The 15,232-nt window shown below is 39.1% G+C and overlaps 1 protein-coding gene across 3 annotated transcripts in view; it reads right to left on the bottom strand.

Annotated features, from left to right (window-relative positions):
- Positions 1-1,382: 1,382 nt before the first annotated feature.
- LOC139695066 (calcium/calmodulin-dependent protein kinase type IV-like) overlaps positions 1,383-15,232 on the bottom strand; it is a 76,115-nt gene continuing 62,265 nt past the window's right edge. For all 3 annotated transcript variants that reach the window (XM_071593681.1, XM_071593683.1, XM_071593682.1), the window contains 3 exons: positions 5,956-6,091; positions 2,929-3,072; positions 1,383-1,787 (listed from right to left, as the gene is read on the bottom strand). In XM_071593681.1, coding sequence (XP_071449782.1) covers positions 1,563-1,787; positions 2,929-3,072; positions 5,956-6,091 — 505 coding nt within the window. In that variant the 3' untranslated portion in view covers positions 1,383-1,562. The remainder of the gene's footprint in view (positions 1,788-2,928; positions 3,073-5,955; positions 6,092-15,232) is intronic.

The following is a 15,232-nucleotide window of genomic DNA, read 5'->3' as shown; positions in this document are numbered from 1 at the left end:
TATGGAGTTGAGTTATTCCCCACATGTTAAACAAACTTTGCTACTGCGAAAGAGTGCTATTCACTCTCTTGCTAATATACAACTACGTGATTCCTGCAAGCCATTTTTTATTAGGTATGGAATCATGATTGTATTTAGTTTATATATCTTCATGGCTCTGATTCACGCAAGAGTTAATCTAGAAACTTACCAATTAAGATTCAACATCCATAACTACTCCACAAAAGGTAAATCAAATCTAATTACTACTTATTGTAGATTGCCATCAGCTTGCAACACTTTTCATAATGTGAACATACGAAAGGATAATTATCTGCCTACTCAGTTGAAATAGGACTGTATCCAGAGTTTCAAGAATAGGGTGTATATACCTGGTTACTTGCTCACCCACACTACTCATTTGATGAATTCTTTTGTGACAACCTTCATCTCATTTAAGAACTAATGTTTATATATTGAGTAATATTTATATTGACGGCATTTAATATGGTTGTACCATTTTTCAAAATGAATAAAGATTTATTATTATTACTCTCCAATCTCTCTCCAACCCCTGTTCTCCCCCCCACGTGCCTTGTGTTCCTCCCCCCCTCAATGGCTCCTCCTTCCAGCAGAAGACAAAGCTCCCATGAACATTCCTTCTTTCCATGTATTACCATCTTTACTTTGTAGATGCATAATTATTATGATAATGCATATTATATTTCCATGAACCCAGCAGCACAATATTACATTCTGGACTGCAGCTGAACTCAAATATATAAATACAAAATTTAAAATAACTGAATGAATTATAGAATAAAAGACATTTAGCTGAAATATAGAAAATGTTTTGAATAAAACACATTTCAAGCACAATGTAAGAAATAAATAGTCATAAAATGGTGACAAAAAATGAATAATTAATACAAGATTTTTTTACAGAAACTCAAAGCTGATGACAATTATTCCCTCCAAAGTAGCACACAAAATCTTTGTCCATTATAGCCAATAGCTTTTGTCTTACAGCTGAACAGGGATATGATCTCTCAGCACTTATGTACCTTACATTGCATTATATATTTTTAGTTGTATGCTCAATGTCATTTTTTCCTACATTTTCAAATCTTAATAAATTTTTCTCAGTCCTTATGTCACTGTAAGAAATTGACAATTGTGAAGCACTTTTCCATTGAATATCGAGTGGTGAATCGATGAATCTTGGCACTCCAAACATAGCCAAATACAATGAGCTAATTCAATCATAATTATGAAAATTACATGATTTGTCCAATCTGATTGTTGGAATGCCACTATTAACAGCAGTATTTTTAAATAATTAATTCAGTTATCGTTAGTATTTTATAGCTCTTTGAATATCATTTGTGAATAAAAACCATGAATGCTATAATTTCAATTGTAACCTTTTATTTTCCACAATAGGTATTAGTACATAAATTGTTTTTACTCATGACATGTTTAATTATCTGGTAAATTGAGTGTGAGAAGAAGGTGAATTGCACGAATGACTGTCTCTTGGATGAACCAGAAAGAACTCCTGTTGATGCATTTTTAAACAACCATCACACCTGCACCTCTTTCTGTGTAATTTTGATGCTTGGTTGCAATGCAAGCTGCCCTTCACCTTCATTCTTCTCCTGCATTGCTGTCTGTGGAGTTGCTGTCTCTGTCTGTGGAAGACCTCTCTCCTGGCATGGCAACTTTGGGCTGCTGCTCAATTTTGGAGAGCCGTTCAGTGAGAGAAGTGCCATTGCCCGTCTCGTGGCAAGGACTGCATGGGTTGCCGCCTGGAAAAAGTGCAAAGTCATCATGCATGGCCAGCATCTCAAGACATAGGCAGGATATACTAGATAAATGTACCAGTGAATATTGGTGAACATGTCATTTGCTATTTTATGAACTCAAGTAGAGTTCTATCAATTCTTCAAATTTGTATTACAGGGTTGCTTGAGGTTTAGATTTCCAAATCAATTTAGCCAAATTCTAAAGGTATTCATTTCCACCAAAAATTTATTAGCCTAAAATTAAATTGTAACTTTTTAGATGGATGATACATACCAAATGCATCCAAATCTTTTCAAATACTAGTCCCCTTGATATATTTACAAAAGAAGAAGAGAGTTTATGATGGGTGTGTTACCTAGAGATGCAAAGAAAAGACTAATAAAGATAATATGGAGCATGGCGTTCAAAGGATGTGACACTTGGTCTTTGAGGCAAGAGAATGAGAATAGTTTGGAGGCTTTTGAGATTTGGCAGGGTTAGGAGAAAATAAGTGGCACATAGAGGAAGAAAAACCCTGAAGTTTTAAATATGTTGGGAGAAGAGGGGAAGTTGTTGGTAGAAATCAGAAAAATGCAGAGAAATAGGGTAGGGGAAATATTGAAGTATAGTGATATGTTAAAGGCTGGCACAGAAGGGAGGATGTTGGAAAAGTCGGGTGAAGGAAGGAAGAAAGTGGGCTTTGTAGACAATATGAAGGCAGGCAGAAGTTAGGAAGAAATTTAGAATGAAATAATGTAAGACAAACAAGAGAAAGTACATGCAATACATAGAAGGTTAGAGTCATTAGGGACCTCTTAACCCTAACCATAAATAGGAAGATTATTTGAATGAATAAAATGAATTTAAAGTAATTCATGAATTAACATTAAAAATTCAGATGAAAGCACAATAACTTAATATTTTTTATTTTACTTAAAATAGTTTATTGCATTAATTTCCAGTCTGATAAAGGAACTTTTTTTTGGGATCAAAAGGAAAATGTGAGGAAGTTTAACAGAAATTCCCTCATTAAAGGAAAATCATGGATTTAGAAGCAGCAAAAATAGAGAATTGTGTATTCTACGAATCCACCAGTATCCAAATTTAAGAGTTAAATGCAAAGAATAAATAATTCCTTGACACTGTATGTACTTCTATACACACCCTGAACTTCCTCCTGGCATGTATTTCACGCAGCCGTTTCTGCGTTGCTCCCATGTGTTCCTGATTTGTTGTTTCACCACAAACCCATGGGTGAACAAGGGCCTCTTTCGCAGTCAGTCTTTTTTCTGGGTCCACTTGAAGAAGCTGCAAATAAGATCAAAACATGAGGAATAATCCCTGTTCCCATGACACTTAGAAAATATATTGGCCATGGTAATGTTCTGGTATCTCTCACACCAAATTGAAAGGTACAAATGGAGAATCCATTTTATGATGCAGATGATACAGGGTTCAGTTCTGGGTCCTATCCTGTTTCTCCTCTACATTAATGACCTACCTGAGAATATAAGAACCAATGAAAGGGATGATCCACTCTTATTTGCAGACGATACCAGTATCATACTCACTGCCTCTACAGTCCAAAGTTTAACAAACAATGCTAAACAAACCGTTCAACATCTGCACTCATGGTGTAGCAGGAATCAGCTGAATTTAAATGTGGAAAAGTCCCAACTACTTTACTTTGCAAATAAAAACAAAAACATGGCCACTTTTGCAATTGAATCAAGTGGAAAACTAATTCCCCAAGCGCCCCATGCAAAATTCCTAGGAATAGTTTTAGACAGGCGGTTGTCCTGGTGGGAGCATATATGTCACCTGGGCAAAAAACTGAATACCATTTGCTTCCTTATTAGAAGCATCAGGTTTACCGTAACAATGGATGTCCTCATGTCAATATATTATGCAAATATCTACTCCTGTATAGTATATAGTATCCTTTTCTGGGGTTCTTCTCCGCTTGCAGACACAATATTTAAAATTCCAAAGCGAGCCGTACGGCTAATTGTCAAAGCAGAGCATAATGCTCCTTGTCGTCCATTATTCCATAAATTGAACATTCTACCTTTGCCATGTATTTATATCTATGTATTACTGGTGTACACCTTTGTAAACCTTTCAATGTATGACACAAATTGTGGTATTCACCACTATGGGACCAGGTCTAAAAATGATCTGCACCGAACTTACGTAAGAACTAGAACCACCGCACTAGGCCCTAAATCTATGGGTCTCCTTATGTTTAATAAGCTAAATGAGGACCTGAAATCCAGCACAAACATTTGTCTATTTAAAAGGAAATTGAGAGCTTTTCTTCAAAGGAATTTGTTCTATTCTATTAGGAATTTCATGGAACATGAAACTTAGAATAGGTATATGTATTACATTGTGTATTATTGTATGTATTGACGTGTCCTATACTATGTGTACAATTTTTTTGTATGATGCAGTCTCTGGACAAATAAAAATTATTATTATTATTATTATTATTATGATAAAATGAGTGGTCAGTAACAATTATCAAATTATATGCATTAGAGATAGGTGCCTATTGCAAGAAAACTAGATACAATTACTTCTGCACCAGTACATAGCTTAAGAATCCCAGCCATCAGTATATAAGGTAATAGTTCTACAAGGTATTCCAGTACTGGTACCAAATGCAAGAATCTTTTATAGTATCTCAACAAGAATAATTGATGCTCTAAGACTATTCTGTGATTATTTCCAGCTTGTATTACAATGGCTAAGATGCAAAAATAATTCCTTCCAATATAACAGATAACTGTTACTGAAATACATATATATGCATTAATGAATGAACATAAAGCAATACTTAGGCCTCTTATACACGCAGGAAATGTCCAATTTGTGTTCCTATCCCCTTTCCTTGTATGTATCATTGTGAATGAATGATTATATATGTATTTTTTTTGCACTTGTGATCTGCTCGATTCCACCTTCCCTACCTCTGATATGTTCCTATCTCTTATGTCTGATTCCATGTGAATTAATATTTGTTCGCAACATGGTGGGTTTTTCATGTTTGAATGAGTGTGAATGAGGGCGCAATTCTTCCCCTTACGTCCCTACTACTTTGACCGTGTTGGTCCAAAACACTTCCGAGATACGTAAACTGTTCTACCTGCTCCAGTTTTTGCCCTCCTATTTTAATGCTTAGCTCAGCCTTTTTCTTTCTAGAAAATCGCATAACCTTTGTTTTATTAATATTGATTCTCATCCCATACCTGTTGCACTGAATTTCCAATTCACTAAGAAATGTTTGCAACCTCTTGGCTGACTGACTAACTAAAGCTTGGTCATCAGCGAACCTGACTGATTTTACGAATTCCCCGCCCACTGTCATTCCTACCTCCAGTTCTTCCCATTCCTCTTTGATCATTTATCTGCATACAGTAAGGGTGTTAAAGTGTTAAAAGCAAGAGGTAAAGGAGACTAAGGAAGATGAGTGAACAGATGAAATAAAATAAAAGAGTATTACAATGCAACAATTTCAGAGCATTAAAATCATTCGCCTCAACCGGGATTTGAACCTGGATCCCTCGATGTCCAGCTGAGTGCTTTGGCCAATTAAGCAATTGAGGAGTCCTCTTAAATCCTGAAATTTTGAAACTCTTAAAAATATCAGGGTTTAACATGATGTCTTGATAGTTTAACTGGCTGAAGCACTCGGCCAGACATCAAGGGATCCAGGTTCAAATCTCGGACAAGGTGAATGATTATTACTCTCCAAAATTGTTGCATTGTAATGCATATTAGGGGATGACTCCGTCAAAAGTTACTGTTGTGGCATCTCCCGCAGTTTCTTGGAAAATTAGAGAGGATAGCATAATGTAACTATGGTGCCAAAGGAGGAAGATACTGTCAACATATCAATCTACTTGTATGTCTATCTATATCTATTGATAGGTCCTGCGATCTATAATCTCTACTTATGTTATCTACCCATATCTAGTTATCTTCATCATATTAAACATCACCCTTATTGATAATGCCATTTTCTCATGCCAAAGTTGACTTATGTTACCTCATTGATTAAAATACACATAAAATTTTAAAGTCATTTTTTTTGGGAGATTTATATTTTTGTTTTTCTCAAAAGAATTACCATAAAGATTATTTACTTTTCTGGCTGGATTCCTCATCAAAAGAGCACAGCAGACTAACCTTTGAGACCAGATCCTTGGCACTCTCCGAGATGCCATCCCAGCAGGAGGACTTGAAGGTGTAGTCACCACGTATTGCTCTCTGCTGAATGGCTATCTCTCCTGCCTCATCCCAGAAAGGCTCGTATCCACAGAGACTGCATTCATGAGAAGAGGAGGGTAAAATCAATGTTCCAATTACATTACAAGGATTTTACAATGTAAAAATCAATTTTTCTTCGATGATGGATGGTCCTGTAACTGTAGCGGCAAGACTTGAAAATTAATCCCGACTGTTATTTTTTGTGCACAAATTCTCATAACCACTTAGCTATCTGAGCTTAGTTATTTAAGCTCAATTTTGAAGCAATCAAATTCATTAAAATCAAAATGGAGCTTAAAGAAACATTTAGTCCATAAGATGCAAACTGAGGCAATCTTACGATATTTGGACAACTGAATGTTCATGCCCTCTGTATTAAACGCTCAATTTTATCACATCACATGATAAGTACATAATTATATTTCATAGGGCCAGAGAAAACTACTCTACCTTATATAGACTCATGCTAAGAAAGCAATGAGGGCATTAAGAGTTTTAGCCCCTCGAAATCCTACACCCCAAAACTTAATGGTAATTTTGTGCAAAACCTAAGTAGATTTATTGAAATTGTAAAAATAATTGAGTGTTTAAATTGGGTTTTAAATTTTAAACTTTGGGCTCATTTCTTTCATATGAGTTTGCTATAAATTTGCCTGATGGACAGGGGCGTTTCGACAACGAATTTTCGTTATTTACGAAATTACCTTAAATATAAGTGTACTTGCAAAAAGTTTGATTTTTCTCAAAGCCTGCTAAAATAGCCTGCAATTCTTCATAGATTTTTTCAATACGTTTTGCGAGATCTGAAGTATTTCGACTTTTCAGTTTATAAGCGCAATTTGACACCTTTGATCCTTAAGTATCGTGATGTGGCTTTGGAGCTGGCATGCACCCTTGCAAATATTCACGAAGTGCTCCTGTAGAAGCACTCGATGTACATGTAAACACTGTTAATTAGCAGGGTCATCTGCTAATATGAATACTTGATTTAAATTCCACGAAACTGCGTGAGATACGAGAACAGTAACTTTTAACGGGGTCGCAGGACACCTTGATACTCCTCAAGGACGCGTGGCAGGAACTCGCGCGCGACGTATGTCACCGGAGGGCATTTGATGAAACGAAAAAGGTCGCTTCTCTCCTGCGAGATGGAGAAGCAATTCGGGCGAAGACCCTGTATGTCAGAGCGCTTACCGAGCAGCAATAAAATACGTCAAAAAGAGCGATTTCTTGGAAAAACTGGGCGACCAGCAGGGCGAACGATGAGGCACGTAGTGGAATGTTTAACCTAATCGCGAACACAGTCATGACGAGGGAAGTGAAGCACCACCTTCAGCTAGCCGATTCGCCCCTTCGTCCGTCATGCGGTCGAAGAGGCGAATAAAATCAGAGAATGGGAAGTTCTAAAAAAGATCTATAAACAGGAATTCACACAGTTGAGAACCGCGAATTAACATTCCGCTAAAGGCATACAAGCATTGGTGGAACGGATGTGGCTGCCCCCGGTACCGGACACACTTCGTCCGTGGTTAAAAAGTTGTTTTTCTGAATAACTGTGCTTCAAAGCTATCAATAATTCCAACCAAATGTAATGTTCCGTTGCTAATCCAAATATTTCCTTCTATATCTTGTGAACCCTGCCTTCATTATTTCCTTCCACAGTATTGTTCATGGTCACAATTGTTTTATGCAATGTATATGAATGTATGTCTATGTAAGTGTGTAACCATAATAAGAAAAAAAAATATTCTGTAACCATAATCTGTAAGCTGACAATGTGTACAATGTAAACACTAGCAGTGTAACATACTAGGCCGAATAAAACTAAATTGAACCATAGCTTAACTGGCTAAAGTACTCGGCCGGACATCGAGAGATCCGGGTTCGAATCCCAGTGAAGGCCAATGATTTTTACACTCTGAAATTGTTACATTGACTTTCTTTTTATATTTTTCATGTGATCAATGAAAATGAAAATAGGGGTCATGGAAGGGGGGCTCTTTCTGCTGCTACTTTACACCACGATGAAGAGAACAAGGATTAAATATTATTTTATTTTACTGTTAAACTTAGTCGAGTTAATGCAGCCACTGCTAATGGATAGTCAGATGGATGACATTACTTCCGGCCAGTTCCGGATCGTCACTACGCCTACCACACCCCTCGACCCTTCCCTACTGGATGTCTCAAACGAAAAATACTAATTTTAAGCAAAAAGCATTCTTCTTTGCCTTCTGTAGACCTTGTTTGGGATACTTTCACCACCCTTTCCTATCTTAACCTGGCAATTTGCTTACAAATGGACAATTCAAAGAACAGAATTAATTTCAAACAAACAATATCAAAACGTTTATTTGACACGGCTTTATGGCGATCAGGCCGACGGTGTCCTGGGAAGGATGGGTTCATCAAGTCACCAGATATACTTCGGAGTCATATGGAAAAATTCTTGTGAGCACATAAGTGCTAATGTAATTTACGATGATGCTAATTACCATCGAGACTCACGGGGCACGCTAACATCATTTTCAGTGCTAACATCATTTAAGTGATTGAAATTCGGAAATAAAGGAACATTTTTCTTAAACTCATAATTTAAACGGATTCGGTGTTAATTATTGAGTTCAACAGATCTTTAAAGAATTCGAGGCATCGTATAAGAAGGGAAGAATACGGAGATGTTTCCCATCTGAATGAATAATTCCCAACAAAGGGAATTCCCATTCTCATTCCCATCAGAGTGAATAATAATGACTCAACAGAATAGCGCTTTCATTATTACTGAACAACTAATTTCCCCAAATGGCGACTGGGAAATCTTTCGAAACAATTGGCGAACGACGGCGCATAGGCGTTTGTTCAGGCCATGATGGAAGGACGATTAATAGTTCGACGGCCTGCGGTTGGAACTCCGTGCCGCGGTTAGCCTTCATCCCAGTTCCTCCCTCACGAGCGAGAAGAGGGGATTGCATAACCCGAAAGAAGAGAGAGGAGCCAAGGGCTTTTGGCGACCGACGGGAGGTCGCGATGCCATTAGAAGCCACCCCACAGCCCCCCAATCCCCGATTAGGAGCTTCCCTGGGTCTCCAGCAACGAGTTTACGGGAATATGCGATCGCCTATGAAATCCCGAGTCTCAGGTGAAGTCGTGAAATTTTCTCGTGAATCTCCCAGATGTCATTTGAATCCAGGACTCTCCATTTAGTAGTAACCGAACGCTCTGCTCACTGACTACCACACTGCGCAGCGACATTCAGAAAACAAAGGGATTGCAGTTATTGCTAAGGGCTTAACGGAACAATGCGGGAGGTATGTGATTAACATTAAACAAAAGAAATCATAATTGACGATGTTCTCGAGAATCATGAAAACTAAATACAACATTCAAGTAGGAAGGAATAAAATAGAGCAAGCGCAGCAATTCATGTATTTTGGGCAGTACTTCGGAGGAAAATGAGCATAGTTATTGGGGATTTATGAGAAGAATCAGACAAAAGAAGCATATACAAGAAGAAGAGAACGTTATTACATGTGTGCAAAGTTAAATATGTAAGGAAATGATCAATGAAGACCAATGGAGGCTTTATGGTGTGAAGCCTGGTCTTTGAGGCAAGAGGATGAACGAAGAAAGGAGGATTTTGAAATGTATGCATGGTAGAGAATGGAAACGACAAGTTGAACGGAGAGGAAAACCAATGCTGAAGTTTTAAAGAGGATAGCGGAAGGGAGGACGTTACTAGTGGAAATTCTGACAATGCAGAGGAAGTGAATGAAGGGAACATTGAAAGGCAGTGAGTTTATGTTGGTGGTTGTGATAGGGTGGAGAATGTTGAGTAAGAGTGGCAGAGGAAGGAAGACAGTAGCCATTCATTGACAGCACGAAGGCAGGCAGAATTTAAGAACGAAGAAAGGAATAATGGAAAGCCAACGATAGGAAGTCCTCGGTATTTGAAGGAGATGATATTCGCTCAAATTAGTCGGCCCCGGTGGCGGCGGGGTAACGTCCTCGTCTGTCATTCCAAGGGTCGCGGGTTCGATTCCCGCCTGGGTGAGTTTCGCTCCATCTAGAGCTTGGGTGTTTGTAAATGGGATCATTGTTATCGTTGTTAATAGTTCGATTTAAAGGCCAAAATGTGCTGTTTTCGGACTTATACTGAATAAAATAAAAATAAAATAAAATACTTTTGATTGGTAAATGCAATTATCTGATAATGAATATCGAATATTTTTAAAAATCATTTGACTACCATAACAGCATAACTAATGATTGTGTAAAACCCTGCATGATTCGAAATGTCATTCGAAATGCATTTTACTAAAAGCCGTTTTATTCTTTCATTATGCGTCTTATTCCTGTCATGCGTTCTGGCCGGCACTGCCTTAACACGTAATAAGTAGCAGATTGTAGGAGGGCAATTTAAGTTTCTATAATTTTTAGAATGACGACTTCCGAGATGATTGGAAGTGCCCCTCACAACAGTGGACTCCTGCCGGTGGAAAGTGCCAGAGGGCGGCAGGAGTCGACCCACTCCCCTCTGCTCACCTTCTGCTCGCACCCGCCAAGGCTATAGCGCTAATTACCCTAAGAGTCGCGCACTCCCTCGCACGACCAGTAATTGAAATTTAAGTATCTACCCGAACGATTTGCAGAGAGAGAGAGGGTAGGAGATGTTATGCCGTCTCGAAATCACTATTTAATCTTATTTTAATGGGCTAAATAGCATTTTCTAAATCATTTCGTTAGATTAAAGTATTGAACTAAAGCAATTCTCAAAACCCGATTCAGTTCTTAGATATATCCTGCAGGAAAGTTTTCGGCCGACACATAGAAGGAAAATTTATTTTGGTTTCACGAATTCCTACCGCTGCACTTTTTATGAATGGTTTGAGCATTGATTACTAAGTGCCAGAAAACACCATAAAATATTTCTAACCAGGCTTGACTTATAATCCACTATTTCTTTGAAAGGAAAAGATTACATGTACTGTAAGCCCTTCTAGTGTGCAGGGAAGAATTCAGCAGGCAAGCGAATAAAACAGAAAACGGTATTCCGCAAGCCATCGTAAGGGCCTGTGGCGGGGGGTGTTATGGTAGTGCATCGTACTACGAGGGTCATCCGGAAAGTAGTACCCGTTCGTGCCGCATGAAGTGCTGACGACGCGAGTAGCCGCTGGACGAGGTCAGATAGCTTCAGTGGCTTGTCTGCCTTCTCTGAGCCAAGTTGCGTGACGCTAGCATTGCCTGTGTTGTTTCTGTGATTGTTTACAATGTTTAAAAAAATTGAGAACGCCGCCAGTTGTGAAGTGAGGGCAGTGATTAAATTCCTCAATGCAAGAAACGTTCGCCCATGTGATATTCATCGCCAATTAAAGGAGGTGTATGGAGACAATGTAATGGACGAGTCGTCTGTTCGGCGGTGGTGTCGCAACTTCAACATGGGGAGGGGGAACACACACGACGATGAGCGTTCGGAGAGACCGTCTGTCATTACAGACCAACTGGTGAGCTCAGTTGACGAATTCGTGAGGAACGATCGGCGCGTCACAATTGATGACATCTGTGAGCATTTTCCCAATGTTTCTCGAACAATTGTTCATGAAATTGTTAAACACCATCTGCATTATGCAAAAATTTGTGCAAGATGGGTCCCTCGCGTATCTCAATGACCTGGCGGCGAAGGACTATGCAGCAGGAATACAGAAACTTGTCACACGTTATGACAAATGCCTTAATTTGCTTGGAGATTATGTTGAGAAGTAGTTTAAAGTATCCTCTTTCAAATAAAATTTTTTATGTTTGTTAATATTTACTTTTGTCTTTTTATTTCACGAACGGGTACTACTTTCCGGATGACCCTCGTATTACTGTGATACATCCCATCACAAAGGTGAAACAAATATGTTTATTACGGTGATATCTCTACTGGCTCAATGCTATTATTTCTAGAGGTATGATTGCATGATTACACTCATTTGCATGTTATTTTCATTGATGGATGCTGCCGAATGTCTAGTGATGGAATGGAAGAAATTTGCATTAATTATGTAGATGACTGCGCAGATTATGACCCTGATTATTGGATGGCATCGCCTCAGAGGTAATAAGTGAGATATCTCTGGGAACTGGAATGGATCGCATTCATTTATGAGACTATCTTTGCAATGCTAAGGTGAGTAGAAAGGGGAAGGCAATGAATATAATATAGCTTATACGCAAATAATGGTGGTGAATTGGTGAATACAACATATTCGAAATCGTAACGGATAAGATGATGTTCTTAGAGAAAGATCTGATGGAGGAAAGATCGATGAAACTACTGACAGGAACATTGTGGATGCCAAGGCTTGGTTTAATGCGTACCAAGAGGGGATGCAATGCGGATAGAAAATTAATTAATTTTAGGCCACAGTGGATGGCATGGAAATGGAGTAATATTTTATCTTAATTACAGCAGGACATGGGAAATCTCAAAAGTGTTGGCTATTTTGTTTGAGCCAACGGCGATGTCACAAGTTAGTCGCAAATATAGACAATTATCAGGAGTAGTCTAACGGCTCAAAACTAGATTTTCGATGGAACCCTCATTTCCCACCACTTTATCCCTAACATGCCACCAAAAAATCCTCAGATTCCATACAATATATTACAATACCTCACTCTTTTAGCACTGAACACTTTCTGCCTCTGTTACCCGATGCTAAATATTGAGACAACTAGATTCTTTGATTCTGCATACTTTTTAATGTTGATATCCTCGGATATTTTCTGCGCCTTGCTAAATAAAGAGGGGCTCTAGCTCAAAAGACACGTCCTGTTGTCAACATTGTCGATTAGCAAACGTCTCGTGTAGAACATGGGAGGATTTTTTGTAATACTGCGCAAATATAATTTTCACTGCGAAATTAGTTCTTCATAGAAAAAATTTCCGAATTCTGTTCCAAACTGAAGAAACAATTAATTGTTGACTTAAGTTTTGTCAAAATGTCTCTGTAGCGCAGGCAATCCTAGATATTTAAAACGCATGTCAAACGTCCCAGCATGACTTCTGGCTTCGAGAGGAAAGAAATGCAAGGTCAAGCGCCCTTGAGAGTCGCACCGACCTTGGAAAGGTCGCCCGTCGGCAGAGAAGCGATGACAATCTGTGGAGCCGGCTGCAGATGCCTTCTCTCTCTCTCTCTCTCTCTCTCTCTCTCTCTCTCTCTCTCTCTCTCTCTCTCTCCTCTCCACGACCTCCAATTAACAATTTCGCTCACGTGACCTTGGCCGGCGGTCCCTCGAAAATTCTTTCCGGGATTCACTGACTAGTGGGGTGAAACCAACATTAATCGTAATCGGTTTTAACCAAAGAATCTAAACTGGAAATTCAAACACGTCATCCTCATTCTTGTTTACTTTTTATTTAGGAAGCACTCAGGTATTTTGGAATTTTGTGAATACTCTCAGCTACATGTACATAGCAACGCTGTTGAAGTATTGCAAGGTATTCTCGAAACTAGAGAATTTGACAGTTTATTCTCTCAAAGAGTGTTTCATTGTTTCAATACTGCTTGATGTTTTTAGTTTCACAAACAATGAATCCCTCCAGCTTGTGAGTTAACATAACTCATCCATAGAGAAGCGTTATATTGCGAATTCTTGAAACTCGAACGCGGTACTTTTTCTTGTCCGAGGCTCATCAAGTGCTTTCGATCGATCATGCGAGGGTTGGCTAAAAAACTAATGCACACATGCTTGTAGACCATAAATAAAGTGACCTTCAGAAGCAATGCTGGTGGCATATGGAAGTAACATTCCCCCTCAACACTCATGTGCACGTTTGAGATAGTTACAGTAATCCAGTGTATTTTGAGAAGCGGAAGTATTGAGACGTGTTCTCGTGCCATGTCAAGGCGAGTTAAACAGCGATCTGTTATCGAATTTTTAACTGCTGAAAAAGTGACTCCTACTGAGATTCGTCACCGTTAAAGGCTGTTTATAGTGATGATGTCGTTGGTCGGTCTACTGAAAATCGATGAGTAGTAAAATTTCGTGGTTGCGAGCCTGGCAAAGCCATAATTTTTTATGAAACACGCAGCGGACGTCCGATCACTGCCACAGACAATAAACTCGTCGAAGATTTGATTCAAAATGACCGGCGAATCACTCAAAAGTGTATCGCAAACCATATTGGAATATCCAGGGAACGTGTCGGCAACATCATTGAACAGTTGGGATACCGCAAAATCTGTGAACGATGGATACCACAACTCGCGCGCAACTGGAGAGGCTCTGCGAAACCTGAAATTTGAACCGATTCCACACCCTCCTTATTCACCCGATCTTGCGCCTTGCGATTTTTATTTATTTCCTCAACTCGAGAGACACCTCAAGGGTAATCATTAACCCTCGGACGATAGATAAATAGAGAGAGGTCTTTATTTGGGCGAAATTGAGACCTAATGGTCCCTTCTTCCATTTAAGCTATCGTCGTATGCATATTATTTTAGGCATTAAACTTATACGAGGGTCATCCGGAAAGTAGTACCCGTTCGTGCCGCATGAAGTGCTGACGACGCGAGTAGCCGCTGGACGAGGTCAGATAGCTTCAGTGGCTTGTCTGCCTTCTCTGAGCCAAGTTGCGTGACGCTAGCATTGCCTGTGTTGTTTCTGTGATTGTTTACAATGTTTAAAAAAATTGAGAACGCCGCCAGTTGTGAAGTGAGGGCAGTGATTAAATTCCTCAATGCAAGAAACGTTCGCCCATGTGATATTCATCGCCAATTAAAGGAGGTGTATGGAGACAATGTAATGGACGAGTCGTCTGTTCGGCGGTGGTGTCGCAACTTCAACATGGGGAGGGGGAACACACACGACGATGAGCGTTCGGAGAGACCGTCTGTCATTACAGACCAACTGGTGAGCTCAGTTGACGAATTCGTGAGGAACGATCGGCGCGTCACAATTGATGACATCTATGAGCATTTTCCCAATGTTTCTCGAACAATTGTTCATGAAATTGTTAAACACCATCTGCATTATGCAAAAATTTGTGCAAGATGGGTCCCTCGCGTATCTCAATGACCTGGCGGCGAAGGACTATGCAGCAGGAATACAGAAACTTGTCACACGTTATGACAAATGCCTTAATTTGCTTGGAGATTATGTTGAGAAGTAGTTTAAAGTATCCTCTTTCAAATAAAATTTTTTATGTTTGTTA

This window comes from Hetaerina americana, unplaced genomic scaffold (assembly GCF_022747635.1).
Source record: "Hetaerina americana unplaced genomic scaffold, ioHetAmer1.1.p SCAF_6, whole genome shotgun sequence".
NCBI classification, from domain to species: domain Eukaryota; kingdom Metazoa; phylum Arthropoda; class Insecta; order Odonata; family Calopterygidae; genus Hetaerina; species Hetaerina americana.
Note: the sequence above shows the minus strand (reverse complement) of the source record. Positions and strands in the feature narration are given on the sequence as shown.